The sequence below is a fragment of the Dysidea avara genome, chromosome 4, assembly GCF_963678975.1.
Source record: "Dysidea avara chromosome 4, odDysAvar1.4, whole genome shotgun sequence".
In the NCBI taxonomy this organism is placed as follows: Eukaryota; Metazoa; Porifera; class Demospongiae; order Dictyoceratida; family Dysideidae; genus Dysidea; species Dysidea avara.
In genome coordinates, this window is record NC_089275.1 from 871,443 (window position 1) to 894,295 (window position 22,853).

Below are 22,853 nucleotides of genomic sequence, written 5' to 3' on the forward strand. Positions count from 1 at the left end.
GCTGGTAGCATTGTTGTTGTCATTACACTATTAATTGCTTTGATGGTGGACCAAAGAACTTTGCACCTACTGGAGTCTCAGTAGAATTTGTTGGGAAAGCACAAGATGATAACACTGCTGTAAAGAGAGTACTTAAAGGGGAAGTACAATTAGTGTATATAAGCCCAGAGAATATCTTAAACAATCGAAGGTTTCGTGATATGTTGCAGAAAAGCAACTACCAGCAGAGACTAGTGGCAGTTGTAGTGGATGAAGCTCATTGTGTTCAGATGTGGTAAGAACAAGGTGTGATTGACTCTTAATATCAATTTTTTATGTGCAGGGGTGAAAATTTTGGAAAGCTTTCTTCAAAATAGGATCTCTAAGAAGCTTGGTGCCTAAATCTGTCAATGTAATGGCACTTACTGCTACAGCCACTGAGCAGACTGTTGCCACAGTGAAGAGGCAGCTGGCCATGGATGATCCCATTATGGTTGGCTTGAATTTGGATAGATCAAACATTAAATACATTGTAAAGCCATCTATAACTCTAAAAGAGTTCACAACTACCATTTCCAATGAACTTATCTCTAGTCGTGTAAACACACCAAAGACTGTGATTTTTTGCCAATCGCTCAGAATGTGCTGAAGTATTTTCCATGGTAAAAGTCAAACTTGGCCATGAGATATCTGAACCTCCAGGATTTGAACATATTGTTGAACTGAGACTTTTGACATCGTTTACAGCAGTATCAAGTAATGAACATAGGGAATCGATTATCGATGAATTCAGTAAGATGGATTCCATTCTCAGGGTGGTAATTGCCAGCAGTGTGTTTGGGATTGGAGTTAACATTCCAGACATTTCCCGAGTAATTAATTGGGGACTACCACCAACAATGGAGGATCTGGTGCAACAAACAGGGAGAGCCGGAAGAAATGGAATTCCAGCTGATGTTATACTTTACAGCAAAAGTTCATGTAATTCCACTAAACCAATTAAGAATTATGCAGCAAACACTGGTTATTGTCGTAGGTATTTATTATTTTGTTTAGCAAAGACAAGCAGTGTATAACTGGCTGTTGATGTTGTGACCTTTGTAGTTCTTTATGTGGATGTCAACAGTGTAATAATTTGTGAAACATAATAACTTACATGGCATTAAATCACAAAATTTCAAGTTTCAATATTTTACTTTTAATTAACCCACTCACTCCCACTTTAGGGATGTGAGAAATGGTTGTTTAATATACATCTTTATTCTATGTCCCACTTGTTTGCTGAACACCTTTTCATCAATGAGAACAGCAGTCATCTTTTCCAAATCTTTTGTAAAGGAAGGGTAAGATGAGAAGGGTTTTGCAACCGCTATACCATTTTCGGCTTCAAATGTTTTACAAATTTGTGATACCACCCCTAATGACTTGGCTGCCCTGTCTACAGAAGAATCTTTTGTATTGGATCCCATATTACGTAACATGGACTTCAGAGTCCCATTCAAGTGTTCCATATGGAGGTCACATGGAATATTACACCCAGTCCTTCCACTGGTGTTTACAGTGCGATTCCACTTTGGCCTTACGTTCAGACAGGTACAAAGTCTGTGCCAAAAGCAAGAATGCTTCTTTTGCATAGTTATAGTGACCTTGTTGTTGAAACACAGGTGTAGCAGCAGTTTCCAGTACAGGACAATCCTGTCACCATCCCCCTCTCTCACTGCATTGTGAAAGCCATGCCATACAAGGCACATTGTAAGCAAATCAGTAGCATAGTTAAACCTGCTCCATCAGATGGCATGATATTGACAAAATAGCTTACAATCTGCCCAACAACTGCATTGCAGTCTTCAATTGTATTTCCAGCTGTCTCTAGCTGCTTGGCTGCTGCTGCTACATGGGTGCACATGACAACAGTAAGAAAATCTTCAGTAGGTTTCATGTTGTTCTTCGGATTAGCCCCAACAGCAGTTCGGTTAACCAAGTGCTTGAGCTGGTTTAGTGTACCTCGCTCATGTGATTTATTACTAAAAAACCTCCCCCAAATCACCTAAATGGTAAAAGTATAAAGAATTATTTTGACTGGTAGTACAGACATACCTGCACCAGGCACATCCTAGCATGCCAATTGGCTATGGTAGGTACAAATCCTGCGAGTCTTTCTAATCGCTTCTTCTCTGGCTCTCTTAGCACTGCCGCTCCCCGAGCTCTAGCAACTGTAAGCTGGTCACCAAAAAATAGCAATTGGTACAACCGAGAGCTGTCATAGGTATGTTCACGTCCATTCACATTAATCGTAGTAACAGATTCCTCCACTGGTACGTACTTGTTAAAACTTTTCATAATTTGAGACATGTCAACAATGTATGCTTCATTCTTGAACTCCACACCTAACGGAACCTATAAATACATGCTCATTATTAGCAATAACATTAATAGCAATACTTACCACTATAGACTTTGCAGCCATTTCTTTCTGATGTTTTGAAGGAATATGCCAAGTAACTTTCTTAACCTGATTACTAAATCTCTTCACATTCTGCACTAAAACCCTGCAAAAATCATAGCAAGAATACATCAAAATATAAGTATATATTTACCTTGATATTAACACTTTAAACTCCTCTAAAATTTTTGAAATATCACTTCTGGTCAACAAAAACAGCTCAGGTGAAATCACTGCTGAAGCTGGTTTATCAGATAGGGAGGATACGTCCACACAATTTTTCACAGCATATGAATGAAAAATGTGAAGAAATTTGGTCTGTCTATCTTCCCTTTGATGGCTTGGACGAAAGTTTTTGTCAAGATTATCCCCAACTAGGACAAATCCTCGACAATTCAATGCTGCTGACTCTTGACTTTCTGTGTTGTACTGATGGTTCGATTTGCATCTATGCACAGCAAGGAAAAATCCCAAAGCTATAAATTTGTAAGAAACATCAAACCTGCTGTTACAGAACCTGCTGTTACAGTGGCTGTTGTAGTATCAGCTCTCACTAAACCTTGAACAATAACATTGGTTCCTGAAGCTTCAGGTGCCACAGAAAGTTCACTGTTGATGAGTGGTTCAGAAGTGCTCACTGTACAAAACAAACTACCATGAGTATAGTCAATGAAAATTGGTATACCTTCAGATGTTATGACATCACTTTCATCAGTTTCCATGGGCTCCCAATTGGGTGAGTCCAGTGATGTATCACTGTAGCAACTCTCCACATCTGAATAATCATCGTCTTCATGATTGTCTTCACCTGCAACATCATCATCATCATCATTCTCCAGAGGGAGGGTAGGCATTAAACCAATGTCAAATCTTAGCTATCAAATAAAATTCATTTATATGTATCCTTATAACACTTTAAATGAACCTCAAAATGCTCCTTCAAATTATCTGCCCAAAGAAATACATCTGCATTGTAATTCTTAACCACACCATCAATTATTGACTGCAGCATTGATGCTGACATGTACAGCATAAATGGCTGTAAGTAGTTGTAGATCTAATAGAATAAATTTAACAAGCACTGAAATAATTCAATTCATGATTTACCTGCTTCTTAGCAGATTGTCCATATAAGAGTGTGGACATCACAGTCTGCACTAGGAACATGAATTTGCAGCGTTTCTTCAGTAACATGCATATAACCAATGCAAGAAACCTCTGGTCAGCCTTTGGAAGAAAGCCACTAAGCAGCTTAAAAAGTGTTGGTACAGCTGCTTGCAATTCAGTACAAATGTCACTCCAGTTGATTACGCAAGATAGAGTTGTATCCTTCAGAGCATATATATTCCATTTCATGTCGGACTTGAAGTGTAACAGAATCAAGTATATGCTCAGATAAGCATTCTGCTTGGGTAAACCCATTGGCAGCTGCTGTGTAGTTTCGTCTTCCCAATGACATCATGGGCCTCTTCCTGTTTGGTGTCAGTTCAAACGTTTTTTCCTCTCCACATGGATAATCCACTACCAACTGTAACAAAACACATTAGGACAACACATGTATGAGGAAAGGGCCACTGTGATAATATTAATAAAGGATAAACATAGTTACTAAGAACATGCCTATTACTTTATAATTGGCACAACAAATCATATAACAGATAAGTAAAACTACTTTCACATGTGTGCATGCACACATGTATTCTTGAGATTTCCCCATACCTTAGCAGACGGTGTACCAAGTTTACCATTTGCATCCTTATCTGCAGCTACCAAAGAACCATCTGTTGCTGCTTCCACTGTTCCTTCTGAAGATGGTAGTGGAACATTGTTGAAACTATTGGACGGCTGAGATGCAACATGAAGTTGAGTCAAATTAACAGTTGGCTGAGCACCATCAATTGGTTGTGATTGATTGATGCCAAATGCTAAAACAGTTCATCCAGTCATATTAAATATCAATTATAGACATCTGTGCAACTCACATGCTAGGCAGACCTTTTGAAGAGTGGATTCTGCTTTAAACATAACAGTAGTCAATTCTTGCTGAAGCCTGTCTATTTACTTCAAAAGCCTTTGGCAAAATATGCAAAGGCACGCATCACTTTTGAAAATAGAAGATGGAATTCCTGTGTGTCATTACTCTGATAATGACCCGAACAGCCTGAAGAAACGTGTCTTACCTCCGCTCAAAAGCAACCAGTTTAACACCCTCTGTTCTTTCTCAGAGTTGCCCCCAAATAACTTTTTAAACTTGTCCGCGTTCGAGGGGCAATTTGGAGGCTGCAAGCAGAATGCACACCATAGGTTAATAATAATAATAATATTTGTTTACTGTACAGAAACTTCCATATGGAGTATATAGTACAACAGAAGAATAAATTGTAGTGATTGTACTATCCCCAGTGAAAAAACGACGTAAAGGCGCTTACAGATTACGTGGCCATTCAACACCTCCGCCACCCTGGAGCTAACCAGGCAAGACCCTTTTTCGAGCAGGCGCTTATAATTTCTAATCGATAAGCGCCGTGGGAGAAAAAGCGGTCTGGCCACGCGAGACTAGTATAGGCTATAATAATGAGAACTAGCTACTATGCATGGAGACAAAAAGTGTACACCTTAATTGGCCTATGCTGCTATGTATGCTGGGATGAACAGCTTCAGTTCCTGAGTTCTAACTGAAAATTTATTCTACTACAGCCTTATCACGTATTTCAAATTATTTTGAAATAGCTAGCTATGAAATCCATAAATACTGATAAGGGAAAATACTTATGTCGGTCAGACGTGTAAAGTGTGTTGTGGTGGGAGATGGGGCGTCCGGCAAGAACTGTTTTCTTGAGGTGGTCTGTAACGGAACTTTCCCGCCATACGTTCCTATGATATCTGAAGTCTACTCCCATAGTGTTGAGCTGAGCGATGGACAACTAGTTGAAATAGGATTCTGGTACACTGGTAAGTAACTAGATACCATGGGTGGCTCCAGGAATTGTTTCTAATACAGACCTTTGTGATGCCAGGGTACGAAGGTAAGTTTTTGGTGAGTTCGATTCGAGCTCGGATTCGAGGATAGTCTCGTGTAGCCAGACCACTACTTTTTTGTGTGGGGGCGGGAAAAGTAGCTCCCACATTGATTTGATTTGATTTAAAAGTGGTCTGGCTACGTGAGACTGTGGTCTTTCGTAGACCAGACCGAGGATTTTCAGTTCTATTGTGTGTGCCACCATAGATAATATACGTAAACATGGATTGGAAACGCGCATTAAAATATTTTGTCTATCCTCGTTACGGTGCGCTAGTTGTCAAAATTAAGTGAGGACGCCAAACTTGCGTACAGTAGAGTAACTGTGATCTTACCAATGATACATACAGTCTAACCAATGTAGAAGGTGAATGAGTGGGCGAAAAAGTACGGCGAATTAGTCCAAGCATTTTGTATGCTCGAGCAGTGATGTCTTTGTAATGTTTATCCCAACTTAGGTCTTCAGATAATGTTAATCCAAGATCTTTATGAGAATCGACATGAGGTATAATTGAATTGGACATAGAATAAGAGGTGTCGAGTTTACATTTGAATGATAAATGAATAAATTTCTTTAAACTAAAATCCAGATCAACATCCCTTGACCAAGTTAAAAAAGCAGTGATATCATCTTGAAGAGCCTTATGATCAAAGAGTGTACTAATATGGATAAAGCACTTGGCATCGTCAGCAAATTTGAGTAGTTGGCTTTCATGAATGTATGAAGACATGTCATGGATGTAAACTAAAAACAGCAAGGGGCCAAGAATACTTCCCTGTGGAACACCAGAAACTACTGGAAGTGAATCAGAATAGCAATTGTTGATAGAAACCCTTTGATAGCGATTAGTCAAATAGTTCTTGAACCAACACCATAGAGTACCAGTTATGCCCATTGACCACAGCTTGATCAGTAAGATACTATGTGACACTGAATCAAAAGCCTTGCTGATGTCAAGGTAAATAGCATCTGTTTGTGAGGGATTGTTGATGATTTGATCAGTGAAAATTAGCATCTGTTGTAGTGTAGAACAATTTTTCGAGAAACCAAACTGGGATGGACTGATAGACTTGCTAATATGAGAGATAATCTTGTTAAAGATTAATCTTTCAAGAACTTTTGATACAATAGATAATAACGAAATAGGACGATAATTCTTAACACAATTAGAATCACCTACCTTAAATATGGGCACGATTTTGTGTATTTTCCAACAGGTTGGTAAAGAAGAGTGGTGGAGTGATTGAATAAATAGATGATAAAGTGGCTCACTAAGAGCTACAGCACAACTTTGTAGTACTCTAGGGGAGATGTTGTCAATTCCAGCAGATTTGTTGACATCTAATGAGATTAGAGCTTGATAAACATCTGCAACAATAATGGTAATTGATTGTAAGGAGTTGTGTATAGCTGGGAGGTCATCAATCTTCGGGATAGAAGATGGATCATGGAAAACTGAATGAAAATATTGATTAAATAGGTTGGCTTTACTGTGTTCAGTATTAGCATTCAAAGACTCAAAATTCATGACTGATGGAATATTTCTGGACTTGGTGATAGATCTAAGGTATTTAAACATTTTGTTATTATTAGATGAGGTGTAACAATTAACAAGATGTGATTCAAAATCCTGCTTAGCTACTTTAATTTTGTCCTGAAGTGTATTTTCAATGGAGTCGATGACGCTGGAGATATGATTTGTAGGATGACATTTGTATCTACGACGGAGTGTTCTAAGTCGATTGATGCAATGCCTTATCTCAGAATTATACCAGATGGGATCTTGGTTTGAATGGACCTTGTACAACGGAATAAACAATTGCATACCTTCCACCAGTAACTGTTCAATGACGTGCCATATAAACTCTATATCGTGACTTAAAAGGCATGGTGTGAAATCAGAATGAATCGTGATTACAGAGACCTTGATAATCTCCTTTAGAAAAGTTGAAAGTAAAGTAAGCGGCAGATTTTGAGGATGTCGTCACACTGATGTATATAGAGAATGTCATGATATAATGATCAGATTGTAAGAGTGGATCAGGATAAATCTGTAAGTGATTGATGTAATCATCAAGGTTGGTAAGGAGCAAGTCCAGGATATTGCCATGATTGTGGGTTGGAACATTAATGAGTTGACTCAAACCAGTCCGAAACATTAAATCACAAAATTGATTCGAAACAGGAGAATGACCTGATAATGTGTCCCAATCAATGTCTGGGAAATTGAAATCACCCAGTACAATTAATTTACCAGAATCATTCAGTAAGTTATACAGGAAACTAAAAAGGTTGTCACAATAAGTAGTGGTTGAATTTGGAGGTACGTAAGTTACACAAACAGTAATTTGGTCCTTTAAATTTGATTTGATACATATGATTTCCAGATCTTTGGGTGAATTAAGTCTCTGACAAGAAATGTTATTGTTAACTGCAATCAATACACCTCCACCACGAGAGGGACGATCTTTACGAAATAGGGTATAATTACAGGGTAAGATTTCATTGTCAAATATACAATCAGAAAGCCAAGTTTCAGTCAAGCCGATAATGTCAAAAGATTTAGAGTATACTAGTGATTGGAAATTTAGGAGTTTGTTGACAATACTTCTAGGATTGGTATAAAGACAATTAATCGTGGGACACTTCAGGGAATTAGCCTTATGATTACATGATGCTGTTTGACCAGGTAGTCATTGAGAGGAAGACTGGTGCTCCATAGAATCAGGAGCAGTACTATTAGTAGAAGTGCTTGTAGGTAGGTTGCTAGAGGATTGAATGTATTTAAAATCAATAACTTTACCATGTAGGTGCTTGTTGACAAAGATTTGACTGTTGCGAATTTTTATGACCTTGCGATCTACTCCCTGTTGGATAAGATTCCAGCGTTCATGCAGCAATAATGCTTCAGTCTTCCTTTCTTCTGGAGTCATATCACTTTTAATTACAATGGGGTGTTTAACTTTGTCTCTGCTAGATAGAACAGTGTTTGCATCAAGTACACGTAAAAATTTAACTAGTAATGGTCTTGGACGGTTATTAGAGCTAGAAAATTTGCCCAGTCGGTGAATATCATTGATTGAAGAGTCACGTATGCTGGAGTCAATAGTTGTAAGAACAGGAAGGACTTTTTCTAGTTCAAGTTTGGATCTATTAGCTCTTGGTGTTCTAGGAGGACACTCATCAATGCCGTAAATGACAACGTTAAGGTTTCGATCAGTGGGTCTGGCTTTCATATTGGTTAAATTTGCATGTTGGACTCTGGCTTCTGGTGGATTGTTTGTTGTGTTAGTTATAGGCTACTCTGAGGCAGTCTGTTGCATTGTAGATGTTGTATTAGCAAAAGATTGTAATGAGGTGATAGTTTCCGTCAGTGAAATAATGCTGGCATTTAGATCCTTGATAATATTGGCTAATTTACATATTTCTCTATTTTGACTTGCCAACATACATTGAGAGCATAAATACTGCACATCAAACTCACCCAACTTGTCGAAAGCTGGGCGGGTGACGCCTGCACATTTCCTGTGAATCCACCCTTGGCAATCACCCTCACAGAACACAGCTTCGTCTCCCTCACAGTTCTCACTAGGATCTAGAATTGGTTCATCACAAACAATACAGTCAGCTTCACTGTTTTTGATGTTTTTCGTTTTCCTTTTGGGTGGGGAGGTTCCCGGTAGTTTTCTTTTAGGCTGTCGGCCTGAAGCCATGTGGTTAAATGGGTCACACTAGATAGACAAAGACACAAGAACAAATACTGATACGAAATTGAACTAGCCTGATGGGGTACCGTCATAAGCCACGGTACCACGGTTGTAGCGTTCGGCCAGTCTCGAAGCACCGGCCTGGTGCGTCGTCCAAGGCGAGACTGGCCTAGGAAACGTAATGATAGTAAGATCTGGTGGTTGCAGCAGTCCAAAACGGGGTGAGAATGCTGGTTTAGAGAAGCACAACTTTACAAAACAATCCCACAATCGAATTTATTGGTACCGGTACCTCGATCCGTACAGTAGCCTCTGTCATAGATTATATCAGTAATGCACCTATCAATGTTTTGCCCCAGTACTATGAACATGGGCAAAGGTGGGGGATAGGTGGGGGTTTGAACATCTAAAAGTTCTAATCCCCACTACCTGGGATCATTTTCTTTGCCAAATCCCCACTTATCCCCCACCATTCTCCCAGTGAAGGACCACGGGATAGTAGGGGATTTGCTATGCACATGTCACCAAAACTTTTTCTACATAATTTGCACATTATGTTTACTATCAATAATCAATACTATAAATAATCAATACTATCAATAATCAACACTATAAATAATCAATGCTATAAATAATCAATACTATAAATAGCTACAAAACAAAAGCTAAACTTGTTTACACTCATCATGGCTGGTCCATCTACATATGATCTTTTTCATAAAAACATGCCTTTAGCATTACCTTCCCTTTCAACTGTTTGGCGAGAAATCTTTTGATGGAATTGCACAGATACAATTATCAGGCACTTCAACAATTCCAACACAAGTAAAATGATACCACCTATCACACAAATCACATCCTATCCACTCTTCGACATCTTCAGTATATTCCTGATGACACACTCCACAGTAAGTTTTGTCTCCATCATCATGTTCAGAGTTCACTAGTACATCAGATAAATTGCTCTTTTTCTTAGCTGCACCCCGCTTCCTGTTTTCCTTGATAGTGTGCAAATGATCTAACCACATTCGAACATCGTCAACAGAGAGTAGTACTTCTTTAGCAATTTCTAAACAAACTGATTCAGATGGTGGGTAACATTCTAAAGATTCAAACTTTTCTTTGATGACAGTAGATGGTGGTTTCCTCATGGCTGGAATAGGTGACAATAATGATGTTGGTGCGGTTAAAAATGGCCAGTGCAAGTTTCTTTGCACTGGTCACAGTTAGCATTGCCCCAAGGTCTTGCTGGGTCTGGTATAGGCAAAGGTAACAGTGAAACCAGTGGTCCTCCACTATACCACTGAGGTAATTGTTGATGTCCACTTCTACACAGTGGATGACAGCATGATGCATCCATACAACAAACAAGAATAAAAGCATACCGAGAAGGTAAATTCTTAACACTGTGGCATTCTTTCAGTTGCCAGACTGTATCAAAATAGCTGTACAAATCTGGCTTCTCTAATTTTAAAGATTCTTTTTGTTTTTTAGTGCCTTTGACATATTGCAAGAAATACTTACGTGTGTCTTGCTGTAAGTGAGAATCAGCTCCATGATAAAGGTGAATGACAGAGTCTCCACATGGACAGTTGTTGACTCTATTTATGTATACATTTGTAGCTAAGTTCATGTTTTCTACGTACCTTTTTTTATTGATTTTTCCAGTTGCGTTATCCATGCATGATCCCCTTAATGTTGATGATATAAATAGGTTTGCATGTCTTAAAGCTAGGCAGCCACTTTGTAGTTCAACTCTATTAAAAAGCTGGAACCATTGTTTCTGGTGGTCACAAGACAAGCTATTGTTGACTTCAAGTGTCTTTCAGTCCAAATAAATTGGACTTTGTCATGTATTGGCCCCACATCGGCAGCACCATCTACTCTGATACACTCTATAAGTTTTCTTTCATTATTTGCTGGATTTATGAACTTAGGTTTGATGGTGGGTTCTTCTTCCAACATATCTAAGTCGGCACTATGCTGTGAGGGATTTTTTTGGATAAACACCTGCAACTTTAACCACTCCAGCACACATCTCTCCTGTAGTTTCTGTGGCTGAAAAATGATTAGATGTTGTCTGTAAAATTGATGTATACGGATTGACATAATCTGTGTATGTAGTTAAGGTTTCATGGCCTTCCACAATGGGGCTTTTGTGAAGGCGATGTGTAGCCATTGTATCAAGTCTAAATCCTGCAGCATCATCACGATTAAGATTTACTATGTTGCATCCATCTTTGTATTGCAAAAAAATTGTTATAAAAAGCAGCACTCCAGTGTGCATCAGGATTAAATTTTGGCATAATCCTTTTCGGGCATGTCTAGATGTTACTTTAGCTAACCCTTTATACCTTGTAGCTGATCTTCTCCGTCTGTTTCTAGCTACACAAAGTTCTACGACAGTCCCATAAGCAGAATTTCTTTTAAATACTTTGATTAAATGTTGATGCACTCTGCCGTAAGTGGCCTTATGCTTTACTCGGAGATTGCCATCAAATGTCAAAACTCCCATGCGTCTCCATGCATCAGCTCCCACATTACAGCTTTTTACGTAGTCTTCAATTTCCTTTCCTATAGCAGGGATTTGCTTAATGGTTGTTTTGCTATGAGCGCTTCTCTTTCTTTGCAAAAAGTTACGGTTAGCAATTGTCTTGCTAATGAGATACTGTGCTCGGCGATGTATGGCTTTTCTCTTCTTTTTTTTTTTTCAATAAAAGTTTGTGCCTGGACACTTGACATATTGAGTGCAATATATTGGTCAGGATTGTCACTCTCTGAATCTGTGACTATTATGCCATTCAAAATGCTGGCAGTTCTGTTTGAATTACATTATTGAGTGTTGTTGTAATTTACAAAAGCTTGATACGATTGTTTCAATAGTGCTGCATCAGAAGCATCAAACATCTCCAGCACATTTGAAATTTTTTGACACAACTCATCAATTACTGCTTCTTCTTCATCATCACATACATTGCACTTACTACTGTGTCCACTACTTCAAACCAATTGAATTGTGATGCTCTAAGCAGAGAAATAAGCTCTTCATTAATGTAGCAAGAATTGGCAGCTAATCTATCACCACAGTCATTCGATGAGTCTGTATCTGCAGTTTCAGACCCAATTCCAAGTAGCCGTATTGCATTTGAGCTAGTAATAGCATTAGACTCAAAAACATCTGCTAGTTTTTCATAATAATCAACACCATGAATGAGTTCCATCACATATATATTTGCTTTGCCTTTCTTCATTTTTAAAAGTAATGTGACTAATGGCATTTGTAATATTCTACGTTTAGCATTTGCGACTTTGTATAATACTCCTGGAAAGTTGTTCTGGAACAGAGATTTAAGAGAGCACATTCCTTCACTAATAGCAGCTTGTACAATATTAACCATTCTTGCACATTCAACACAATTGTGGTGATTAGTGCTACACAGTATTGTCCTCTAGCTATACAGTAATCATTGAGGCTAAAGTGTTTATTTTTACTTAAACTACACGGGTTGAAAGTGTCTCATAATCAGAAAAGTTTACATTAACACAACATGACTTGTACTTATCAACCAATTATTTTTCAAGCCCCCCTGTACTATTAACACTAGCACAGGGAGGCTTTACTAAAAATGTGGTTCAGATGTGATTGATCAGAATCACCCAAAAAAAACAGTCTCAAAACTCTCATTAGAATATAGGGACGAGTCCGAGTCATCAGCCTGACTACTTGTAGATTTTCTTTTTGATCTTGATTGTTCATCTGAGCTATGACTAGAGCTGAGTGATTGTGGTTTGCGTAATTGATCTGGCTTGTGTATGTAATTTTCTACTGGCTTAGATCTGACTGAACTATCATCAAAGGAACTGTAGTGTTTCTTGGACATGTACACTTTGGATTTTTTGGTTTTCTTTTCTAACACAACAAGCTCATTCTCAATTTCTCTCCTCTTTTTGTGCAATTTTGTTATTCTGTAAGTTCATCACAATTTTTATAATTTTTTATGTTTTCAGCCATCTGATGTCTTTTTTCTTTGTACGAAATTTGGTTCTTTATTTCTCTTCTAATGCTTTCATTCGGTCTACTCGAGCATCAAAAGAAAGCTTTGGACGTTTGGATACAGGCTGGCTTGTACAGTACTTTTTACTACAACTCTTTCCCTTTTTGAAGGAATATGTTTGGTCCACCATGTCTCTTGCAACATTCAATAATTTTTGACGACTTCTCAGGTTTTTTAAGTAGATTTCCTGGGTTGCATTGTTAACACACTTTTGATAGTCAGTGAGGGGTTGAATAGACTCCTTTTTATATATCAAAGCTGATTCTTTAATCTTTTCCTCTGACATACCAGTATCATGTGCAAGTGCCAGTGCTGGAACATCTGATGTGTCCTGTAAGCACACACAATGTAACAGCAGTGAAGAATAATTAGCAAAATGTGTTATTAAAAGCCTGATAGAGCAGATTATTAAAACAATCACCTGTGCAATATTTTCCTATTCTGCAATAGTCTCCAAGCATCTTGCCAACTAAAAATAAGGTTCGACAGAATTTTAGCTAACTCAAATTTTTGCTGAATATTATATACTTATATATTGTGTATCAATAGCAGAGCAAGTGAATAATAACCTATCCCGTACCAACAAAAAAAGCTTAAAGCCTGTAAATTGTGGAAGTCATTATAATTCTTAAAAGTCTGGATCCACCTGTTATAGTTGTTTTATAATACTTGATGCTAACATTTCAGAGATGTATGCAAAATATCTAAAGGGTTCTTTGGTATGCATTTAGTACACAATATTGTACTTTGTGTGGGAGGATCAAAGCGATGTTGCATATTGTATTTTCCCTATAGTACTAATTAGCTGCATACTGTACTGTATGAGTATACAGAACAGTTATACAGTACAGTTATGTGAAGAATTTATTTAAGAATTTTTTTGATCACGTCCATGACATTTTAATTGCTAAAACTAGCTAAAGTACAGTTTATTTTACGGCTAGAAATAGATTGCGTAATCACTTACTGATCATCTGATCACTGGAAATAGGAATTTAAATCCACTCAGACGGCATGATTGATCATGTGCGCCATTGTAATTTGTTTGAACTAGACAAAATAGTCCTACTAGTTCGTTCTATGACTAGAAATAGATCTTGTAAACACTTACTGATATCCTCATCAACAAAAAATGCAGCAGTTTTGGTACTTGAGAAAATCGCTCTGAGCGAGACAACCAGGTAAGGCTTAAAGCATCGCCTATGCTTGTTTGTATGAAAAATACAGCACTTGGGGGGTGCCTCGAGGCAAATACAGCACTCGGCTTCTCCTCATGCTGTACTAGCCTCTCAACATGCCCCCTTGAAAATGTAGTATACATACCTTGTCTTGCTTTTGTAGAGAGACACAGCACCAGTTGTTGATACGGACAGACGTGTTTGAAGTGATGGTCTCATACTGGATTGGGATGAAGTAGAATGTTCACCAATGGACGAAGTAGAAAGCTGACTATCGAATGAAATAGAAGGTTGATCATGGAGATCTTCACTCTGTAGACAAGTTATCACCTGTATAGGTTGAATAATATGTTTAACAACAAGATACACACAACTTTTTCAACAATGTAATTGCATAGTTGTTTAACACTGAGGAGGTAAGGTTTCACTAGAAGAATGCAGCAACATTCTATGACCCTAGCAGGCAGCTGTTTTCTACATCAACAAATGACTTAACAGCCAATTAACTTGACCACTTTAAAAGAGAGACCTTAAATATACCAATGGATGTGATTACCTGTATGTTTGACTACTCTACCCAAGTATGTTTGTATTACACTAGTCTGGGAACTCTAGCATACTAGACTCGTGCAGCTACCAATCAGATTGCAGCATATTTACTAAGCCATAGTGGGCATACTTCAGGCTCTCACGATCTATAATGAGCATGCATCAGCATTCTTGGCAACCCTTGCTCATGGTGTGGCTAGCAGTATCATGAACCATGATAGTGGGTTCTAAAAACTATATAGCCATGCTTACTGAGTCCTTCCTCGTGTCCATGACCTATTTTTGATTTCATTTTTCGGATGGAGTTTCTTTTTGCCAAACCGCCATTACGCACGAGAAGCCATACAAGATCGCACTCAGAATTACGATTTTTGGTGTGTGCTGCTTGTGACTAATAGAATCTGCCTTTATTAAACTCAGTATAGGCCAGGAAGCTTAATCTGTCCTGAAGACTTTGTTGCAAGGTGGTTTTTTCGCTCCCTGATTATTGTACGTGGGCGGGTTATCCAGATTAAATACTGTAATAATGCAGTCAAGTGTATAACAACAATCCTTGCATTGAATTTGACAGCTATTAAAGGCACCAGTAATGTGAATTCTGCCTCATATTAGGAGACTATCATTCTGTATGCAGAGTACAATTTGATCAGTTTCATGTGTGTTCTGAAAGTGTTGACGGTGTTACTATGCAGATTGCAAAATTACACTATTCACAACAGTCTTCATTATCAACCATAATCCAGTAATGGATTAATAAAAAGTACACAAACTGGATAAATAAAAAATGGAAATTTTAAAATGGGAATAGGGATCGCTGAAAAAAGCCACAAAACAAGATGGGGTCGCTGGGGTGGTAATGTAAACCACAAATCCCTATTTTGACTCTCTGTCATAAACCTTTACTTACATGCTCTGTCATTTTGAATCGAGTCAAAATAGGGATTTGTGGTTTACATTACCACCCCAGCGATCCCTTCTTATTTTGTGGCTTTTTTCAGCAATCCCTATTCCCATTTTAAAATTTCCAATTTTTATTCATCTAGTATATATATACATTCAGCAAATACAGTGAAACTGCCCTAAAAGCTACAATAGAATAACCTCCACAAAACATTTGCTGGATTGTCACTGTTTTAACAGTGCATGCTACGGAAATTTGTAGCCCAAGGAAGCTCACAACAAAATGACAAGCAACCACTTTCTGGGCAAACACATAGTTTTATATTACCTCTGTATCAGCAATCGTTGAAACTCTTATCACAGCCCTATTTGGTCATCTAATATGTCTATGAAGACTGCGTCTTTCCCCCCCAACGCGTCAGGGGCGGATCTAGAAATTTTCAGAGGGGGTTTCTGGTTCTCTGGAATTGTAACTTCAGTCTAGCTGCAAGTTGAAGACCAAAAAAAAAAAAAAAGGTCACCACGTGCTTTTCAACGCTGTGAATAGAGATTTCCAACCTACCGATTTTTCACATATATATTTGCTAATCAAATTACACCCCCTCAACAAATGTTTCACGAGCTGCTGTTCTAGTATGTAGTAGCCAATGCTTTGTACTTCGTAATGCACTTTACCGAATTAAATTTCATCCAGTATTTATTGAAATATGCGAAATCAAAGTTTGAGAAATAAAATTCCCCAATGGGAGCCCATACAAAAATTCTGTAGGACGTAATGTATGGGAAAACACGGGATTTTACGGCACCACTTATAGTCAAAATTTTCTGCGAGTTTCTGTGACCTGTAAGGCTGAAAGAAGCGATCTTAGGCAAAGTAGATACGCTGATTCTGAATTTGGCATCGGTTTTTTGATGAAAAGATGTTTTGTGGTGGTCAATGACGAAACTTTGTCTTGTAAAAGGGTATAGCACCATCTAAGACACTTCACAATTCTGCAATACAACCATCCTGGTATTCAAGACATTCATCCAAGTATAGTTTGAAAGTGAGTAGTTTGTTGTGTTGTGAGGAATTGCTTTATAGCATACAAGGTGATGCATAACTTTTGAAAAGCACAAGTGATACCAACCTTGTAAGGCTTCACAACTACCTGTTGTGATGTTCTGATATGCCCACTATTATTGTTGTCTATTTTGTTGCAGCTGCATGACTGTAATTCTAGTCAGAGACAGAATATTGTTTCTCTTTATTATGCAATGATGTCATCATATTATATAATAATTACTATCTTCTGTACTTTTAGAGTGGCAAATAAAGTGAAGTAGTATAAAAAAATTGCAGTCTTACAATAATATTGAAGAATACTGGTCATATATGTTGGAATCTGATTGTTGTATTTGCAAAGTAATTTTTAATTGTGCCCTGTAATGTCAAAGGCCACTCTGTAATACAATATCACTAATTAATCATCTGTAAATATGTTTGGGGTACCTGTATATAATTTGTATTTACAGAACTCGCACTATTCTTAGCAAATTACTAACTCAAACATTAAATATTACAAATGGTCATTCTACAAAGGAGTGGTCACTTTAGAAAGTTTTACCTTGCTCATGCATTTTACTACATTAAATGGTTATGTGGTGAAAATTTCATGTCATTAGGAGATTCATACTCAAATTTATGGCACTTTGGATATTGTGTTTGGTGCCACGTTAATGTACAGAAAAGCCCTAAAAATGTCGTACACAAAAATCACCACTCTGCTGACTTCTTTTGCTTATATCTTTTGGTAGGAGCCACTGATTGAGGAGCGGTATGATTCTAATAGATAGCATAATATTTGCCATACCAAAGAATGTAAGGAATGTAATTTGGTTGGAAATCTCTACTGTGAAGGTGATTTGAAAGTAAAAGTATGAAATTTAGCCAATAGAAAGAGCCATAAAATGTATAACTCTGTAATTTTTATCACCCAAACGAATCATAGGGGCGCGTGCTAGTTCAGAAGGGGTTTCTAGAAACCCCATAAAACTGCCCCTGCTCGTGTCTTCAATCTGTAAGTACACAGTCTGCCTGAATAAAAGGTTTTTAAACCTTTCCAAAACTGCGGTAAGGAGGCCGTCTCTATTGCCAAAGAATGTAACCACCCTTGTTCTAAGACCTGAAGGTATAACCAGTGACACCAGGGCACTTTTCTTTCCAGCTTCATGCTCAGCTTGGAGTGACATCGTTTAGCACATGTTCAACACTTCCACGTGTTAAATATAATACTATAAACAGCTTGCTTGCATGTGATCTTGCAGACAACACTTGAAAAGCCTAGAACAAAGCAGACAACCTTAGCTATAATGGCTGTATCAAAGGAAATATGAAGATAAGGATATCTACCTTCGTCAAATACCCCACTACCTGGGGGAAGATTAGTGGTCGATTCCCCCACCTATCCCCCACCGCTGCCCGTGTTCATAGTAGTCGGGCATAGCATTAATAGGTGCTTAAGGAATATATAATCTGTGCCTCCGTACAGTAGCGTAGTCTAAGCACTTTAAATAATCTTGTGGCATCTATTATGGTGCTTAAAGAAAGTGTTGATACGGAAAATTAATGCTTCAATATGGTTTCGTTGGATGAAGAAGACAAGCAACCTGATTGAAGATAAAAGAAAATGCAAGGCGCAGAGAACACACACTCATCAGAACCCCAAAAGGCACATCCTATCGGTGAATTTGTTATTGTGGCGTAAAATGGTGGCCGTGCACTGCTTCGTTTGGCCTCTAGGCTTGCGACTGTGGTCAATCAGTCAGTCAAGCAGTCAGGCAGTCAGTCTAAAATTCAAGTTTTTGGCGATTTTTAAAATCAGTTCTGTATCCGGCCACCTGTAAGCGTTTTGTTGTATTTAATGCTGTTTTATGTATTATATGGACTAGTACTATTCCGTAAAGGTGATTTTAGTCTCGTAAGATATCTCTAGGATGATTTTTAAAGGCGGAATTTTGGGCAGCGCATGAAAATTTCACCTGGATTCCTACTTAAACGGTACAACCGTACCATTTGATACAGTACCTGTAATTACAATGCAGCTATACTAGAATTCAGTAATACTACAGGTTGGTGTACAAACCACACTCAGCATGCATAGCTAATGCAGAGATGCAATCTAGAGGCATTTTTGGGTTGATTTTAGTTGTCCATCACACTGCTTAGAGTGTCCATCAAGTTAACCAAACACAACATATTATGATATCGTGTTTACAAACAGATTATAACCATGTCAATTTGTATAAACGATCATACTGTAAAGTGGAATAGTAAGGAACAGTTCAGTATAGCAGTGATGATTGTATAGAGCTGACATACAGGGAAGGGAGTGCACAGCATGGATGTTGTGTAGAACGAAGTAGAATTTCAGGGGGATCTGTGCATCCACAGAAATTTTGTATTTTGTATGTCTTAAAATTGACACTACAAGTCACCTGAGGTTGAATAAAGGTTTAACAAGCTTTGGGGGGATGCTACAGCCTGGGAGCTAGGGCAAAGTTTATGTAGATAGATGAAACAGCGACAAATAATGATCTATACATTGCAAACATATTACCACATGTAGAGTTTTGAGGCTAGCTACATACACAACTCATGTGTTGACCACCAAAATTATTGCCAAGAAATGACTTATGTGATGGTAAGTTAATGGCAAAAATTAAATAATGACAATCAATGCAGAATGCTAGTGAGATTTAGAGGAGGCAACACAAAATCACCTGAATTGTCGTTATTAAAATTTTTACCATTAACCTACCATCACAGCCACTCCTTGGCCACCACTTTTGATATCCCAGTTGCCCCACCCCCTCCTGGCTGCACTATTGACAGTGCCATTCCCAAGAAATACACTACATCTTGTTAACTGTCTTTTATGAACAAATTTTCAAACACTGTACATTATCCAATTCTGGTATACCTATCGAAGACAGGGCACCTTTTTTACTGTGTTGACCCAAGTGTAGCATGTTACAATTCTTTGTTATACCATATCTTGTACATGTATGCTTGTATAACATCATTGGGAAATAGGAATACTGTCTTTATCATGGTGGTCAAGAACATGTTGTAGTTATATTATAATCGCGTTACCCATAAACTCCATTGGTGAAACATTTTTGTCACTGACTTTACATGTACAGCTGGACAAGATGATTATGATAGACTACGTCCTCTATCATATCCGGACACTGATGTTGTCCTGTTGTGTTTCCCATGTGATTATCATCCTTCATTTGAGAATGTCGCAGATAAATGGCTTCCTGAGGTATGACCACTTCAAGAAGTGATAATAATAGTAATACCTCACAGGTGAAACACTTCTGTCAAGAATCACCTTTGTTACTGGTGGGGATGAAAAGTGACCTAAGAACAGATATCCCAGCTTCTAATCATGTTAAACGAAGTGAAGCAATTCGATTTGCTAAAAATATTGGTTAGTTATGCAGATCTTACTATATATTACTATGGGATGGTGTGGTAGGTGCTGTGGGCTACTATGAATGCAGTGCAAAACTACAGAGTGGATTGGATGAAGTGGTGAAATCTCTTGTTAATGCAGCACTTCACACTAGGAGAACAACTGTGTGGCCATGGAAGAGGTAGCACATGACATATACCCCTGATGTGATAATATATTGTTTGTTACAGATGGACTAGAGGTAATATTGAAGTGAAGGCATCTGGTCCTCATGCTCCTGAGTTACCTAAGGCACCTCTGATCAACATCCCATCTTCAACACTTCAACCAGAGTGGCAGAAGATGATCAACAATGATTACTTATCTGATGTACAGTTCCACTACAAATCTGATTATTGTTACTATGGACACAAGGTGATGTTGTGTGCTACATCAGAATTGTTCAGAAGAGTATTTGAGGTGGGAACAGACTTGAAACCAGAGAAAGGTTTATCACAATGTAATAGTTGGAATAAGAAGAGATTAAAAGCTATTACAAGACAGAGTGTGAACAATGGTGCCATATCTGCCTTCAAGAACATTTATGACAAGTGAGTGTTGTTAGGGTTAGTAGTAGAGTGATTGTTGTATTGTAGGGAGAATGTAACTGTTATAACTGTTAATGATGAACAAGTGACACGACTAGCATTTGAGAGGTGTCTGTCCTTCCTATACACTGGTTGTGCTGATGTCAAGGATGATAGTGATTTGGAAGACACTGTCACTGCTGCTGAGTTGCTGAATTTACCAGAACTAGTAATGGTTTGTCAGATCAACAAAGTGACTCATCCGACTGAGAGCACTGTAATGAATCAACACAGCAGTAAGATGATGAAGCAGTTGTTCCTGAACAAGTCACTATATTCTGATGTAACATTTGTTGTGGATGGTAAGAAAATACCATCCCATCGTTGTGTACTGACAACTCGTTGTGAATTAATGTCTGCCATGTTTAGTGGGCAGTTCTCTGAGAGCAGTACTGCTGAGGTGAGATCATGTGATCCAGTAGACATGTGATCATCACATGTTATACAGGTGAAGATACCAGGAACAGATGTGGACACCTTCATGGCCTTCCTACAATACCTCTATACTGACCATGCTCCCATAGAGGGTGATCCTATGGCTTTACTAGTATTAGCAGATCAGTACTGTATGGACAGGTTGAGGGCCCTCTGTGAACTACACATCAGCAACATTGTTTTAACATTTACTGAGGATACCATAGCTAAATCAGACATGGATTTTATTGGTGTGTGCGTGTGTGTTGTGTGTGTGTGTGTGTGTGTGTGTGTGTGTGTGTGTGTGTGTGTGTGTGTGTGTGTGTGTGTGTGTGTGTGTGTGTGTGTGTGTGTGTGTGCATGTGTGAGAGAGAGGGGGGAGGGTTGAAACAAGGATCAGCACAACAGACCTGGATGACCCACACTGACCTAAATAGTAATCCAGATGTGTCACAAGTAAGCTTTCTCACATTGGTTTTGTTGATCTTTCAAGCTTTTTTTGTACGATCATGAGCCAACAATGTACAATTGTGCATGGCTCCACGTAAGTCTACAGGTAGCAATACACAATGCCAAATACTTCTTGTTGTAAACCATGTGATTCAAACTGCTTCAGTACTCTAGCTAGACTAGAGATCCTGTTTGGCACTTATCGGTAAAGGTACTTAAATATGTAATCTATAAGCACTAGCTCTTTTTTTCTGGAAGACTAGACTACGGTTTGCAGCACTCTTCATAATAAAGCCTGTTTTGAGAATGAATTGTCTAAGCCCAATTAATTTACCACACATGATTGATCCAATCCAGCCAGATGAGACCCACTTGAATATGGCCTGGATTACCTGAGGTGTATGCTATATAGTGGTGTTGGTCTATGACAGATTCAGTACACGTCATCACCATGACAACATTGTTTTAACACTACAGGATTGCTATTTGATGCTCAACTATATAATGCTGATCAGTTGAGTGGCTTCTTGCTTCATTTCATCTCCAGCAATTATCTAGCATTTGAGTCAACTGAACAATTTCAACGTTTGACAGGAGACAACTTATCATATGTACAAGAACATCGCTGGCCACCATTATCCTACATCAAGTCAATGGAGGAGTGGAGGGAGAAATTTGGGAAGAAGTCTAGTGGATCATCAGTGAAGAACACTACTAGTAGAAATTGTGTAGTAATGTGATGTGTCACTGTAGTGTTTGTGATCACAGAGAATGAAACATCATAATGTACATGTGGTTTGAAAATGCACATACTTATTGGAAAGTCAGTAAGGGGCCTAGTCTCAGGGTTGGCACATGCAGATTTTATTTTTCATGTGTGACTTAATGGTTGAATTTTTTCACTGTGCTATCCCACATCTGCTCATTACATAATGCATGATACTAACTTTATGCTTTGTATGGATTCTTATCTGATCCACAGAAGTTTGCATTACATTGGCTGAAGATAAGGATACTCTCAGTCAAATACTCTAATAGAACAGTCACCGCATATATCACAGGGGCAAGA

At 38.3% G+C, this 22,853-nt stretch overlaps 2 protein-coding genes across 6 annotated transcripts; one reads left to right on the top strand and one right to left on the bottom strand.

The window, feature by feature from the left end:
* Nucleotides 1–1,024: 1,024 nt before the first annotated feature.
* LOC136253217 (uncharacterized) lies at nt 1,025–4,783 on the bottom strand. 2 transcript variants are annotated; one of them, XM_066045844.1, is made up of 11 exons: nt 4,603–4,783; nt 4,405–4,548; nt 4,142–4,347; nt 3,530–3,950; nt 3,348–3,479; nt 3,108–3,297; nt 2,940–3,059; nt 2,577–2,870; nt 2,426–2,528; nt 2,077–2,376; nt 1,025–2,026 (listed from the first exon to the last, which is right to left on the bottom strand). In XM_066045844.1, the coding sequence occupies exons 4-8, from the start codon at nt 3,842–3,844 to the stop codon at nt 2,818–2,820; spliced, it is 810 nt and encodes a 269-aa protein (XP_065901916.1). In that variant the 5' UTR covers nt 3,845–3,950; nt 4,142–4,347; nt 4,405–4,548; nt 4,603–4,783; the 3' UTR covers nt 1,025–2,026; nt 2,077–2,376; nt 2,426–2,528; nt 2,577–2,817. The 2 variants fall into 2 exon arrangements, with proteins under 2 accessions (XP_065901916.1, XP_065901915.1); XM_066045843.1 differs by having other exon boundaries at nt 1,026–2,026; nt 2,925–3,059; nt 4,603–4,781.
* A 393-nt stretch (nt 4,784–5,176) lies between these two features.
* On the top strand, nt 5,177–22,607 carry LOC136252680 (rho-related protein racA-like). 4 transcript variants are annotated; one of them, XM_066045235.1, is made up of 8 exons: nt 5,177–5,374; nt 20,017–20,141; nt 20,186–20,309; nt 20,358–20,475; nt 20,525–20,884; nt 20,930–21,320; nt 21,369–21,585; nt 22,262–22,607. In XM_066045235.1, the coding sequence occupies exons 1-8, from the start codon at nt 5,194–5,196 to the stop codon at nt 22,522–22,524; spliced, it is 1,779 nt and encodes a 592-aa protein (XP_065901307.1). In that variant the 5' UTR covers nt 5,177–5,193; the 3' UTR covers nt 22,525–22,607. The 4 variants fall into 4 exon arrangements, with proteins under 4 accessions (XP_065901307.1, XP_065901308.1, XP_065901311.1 ...); XM_066045236.1 differs by having other exon boundaries at nt 20,534–20,884; XM_066045239.1 differs by lacking the exon at nt 22,262–22,607 and having other exon boundaries at nt 20,930–21,222; nt 21,290–21,320; nt 21,369–21,507.
* Nucleotides 22,608–22,853: the final 246 nt, after the last annotated feature.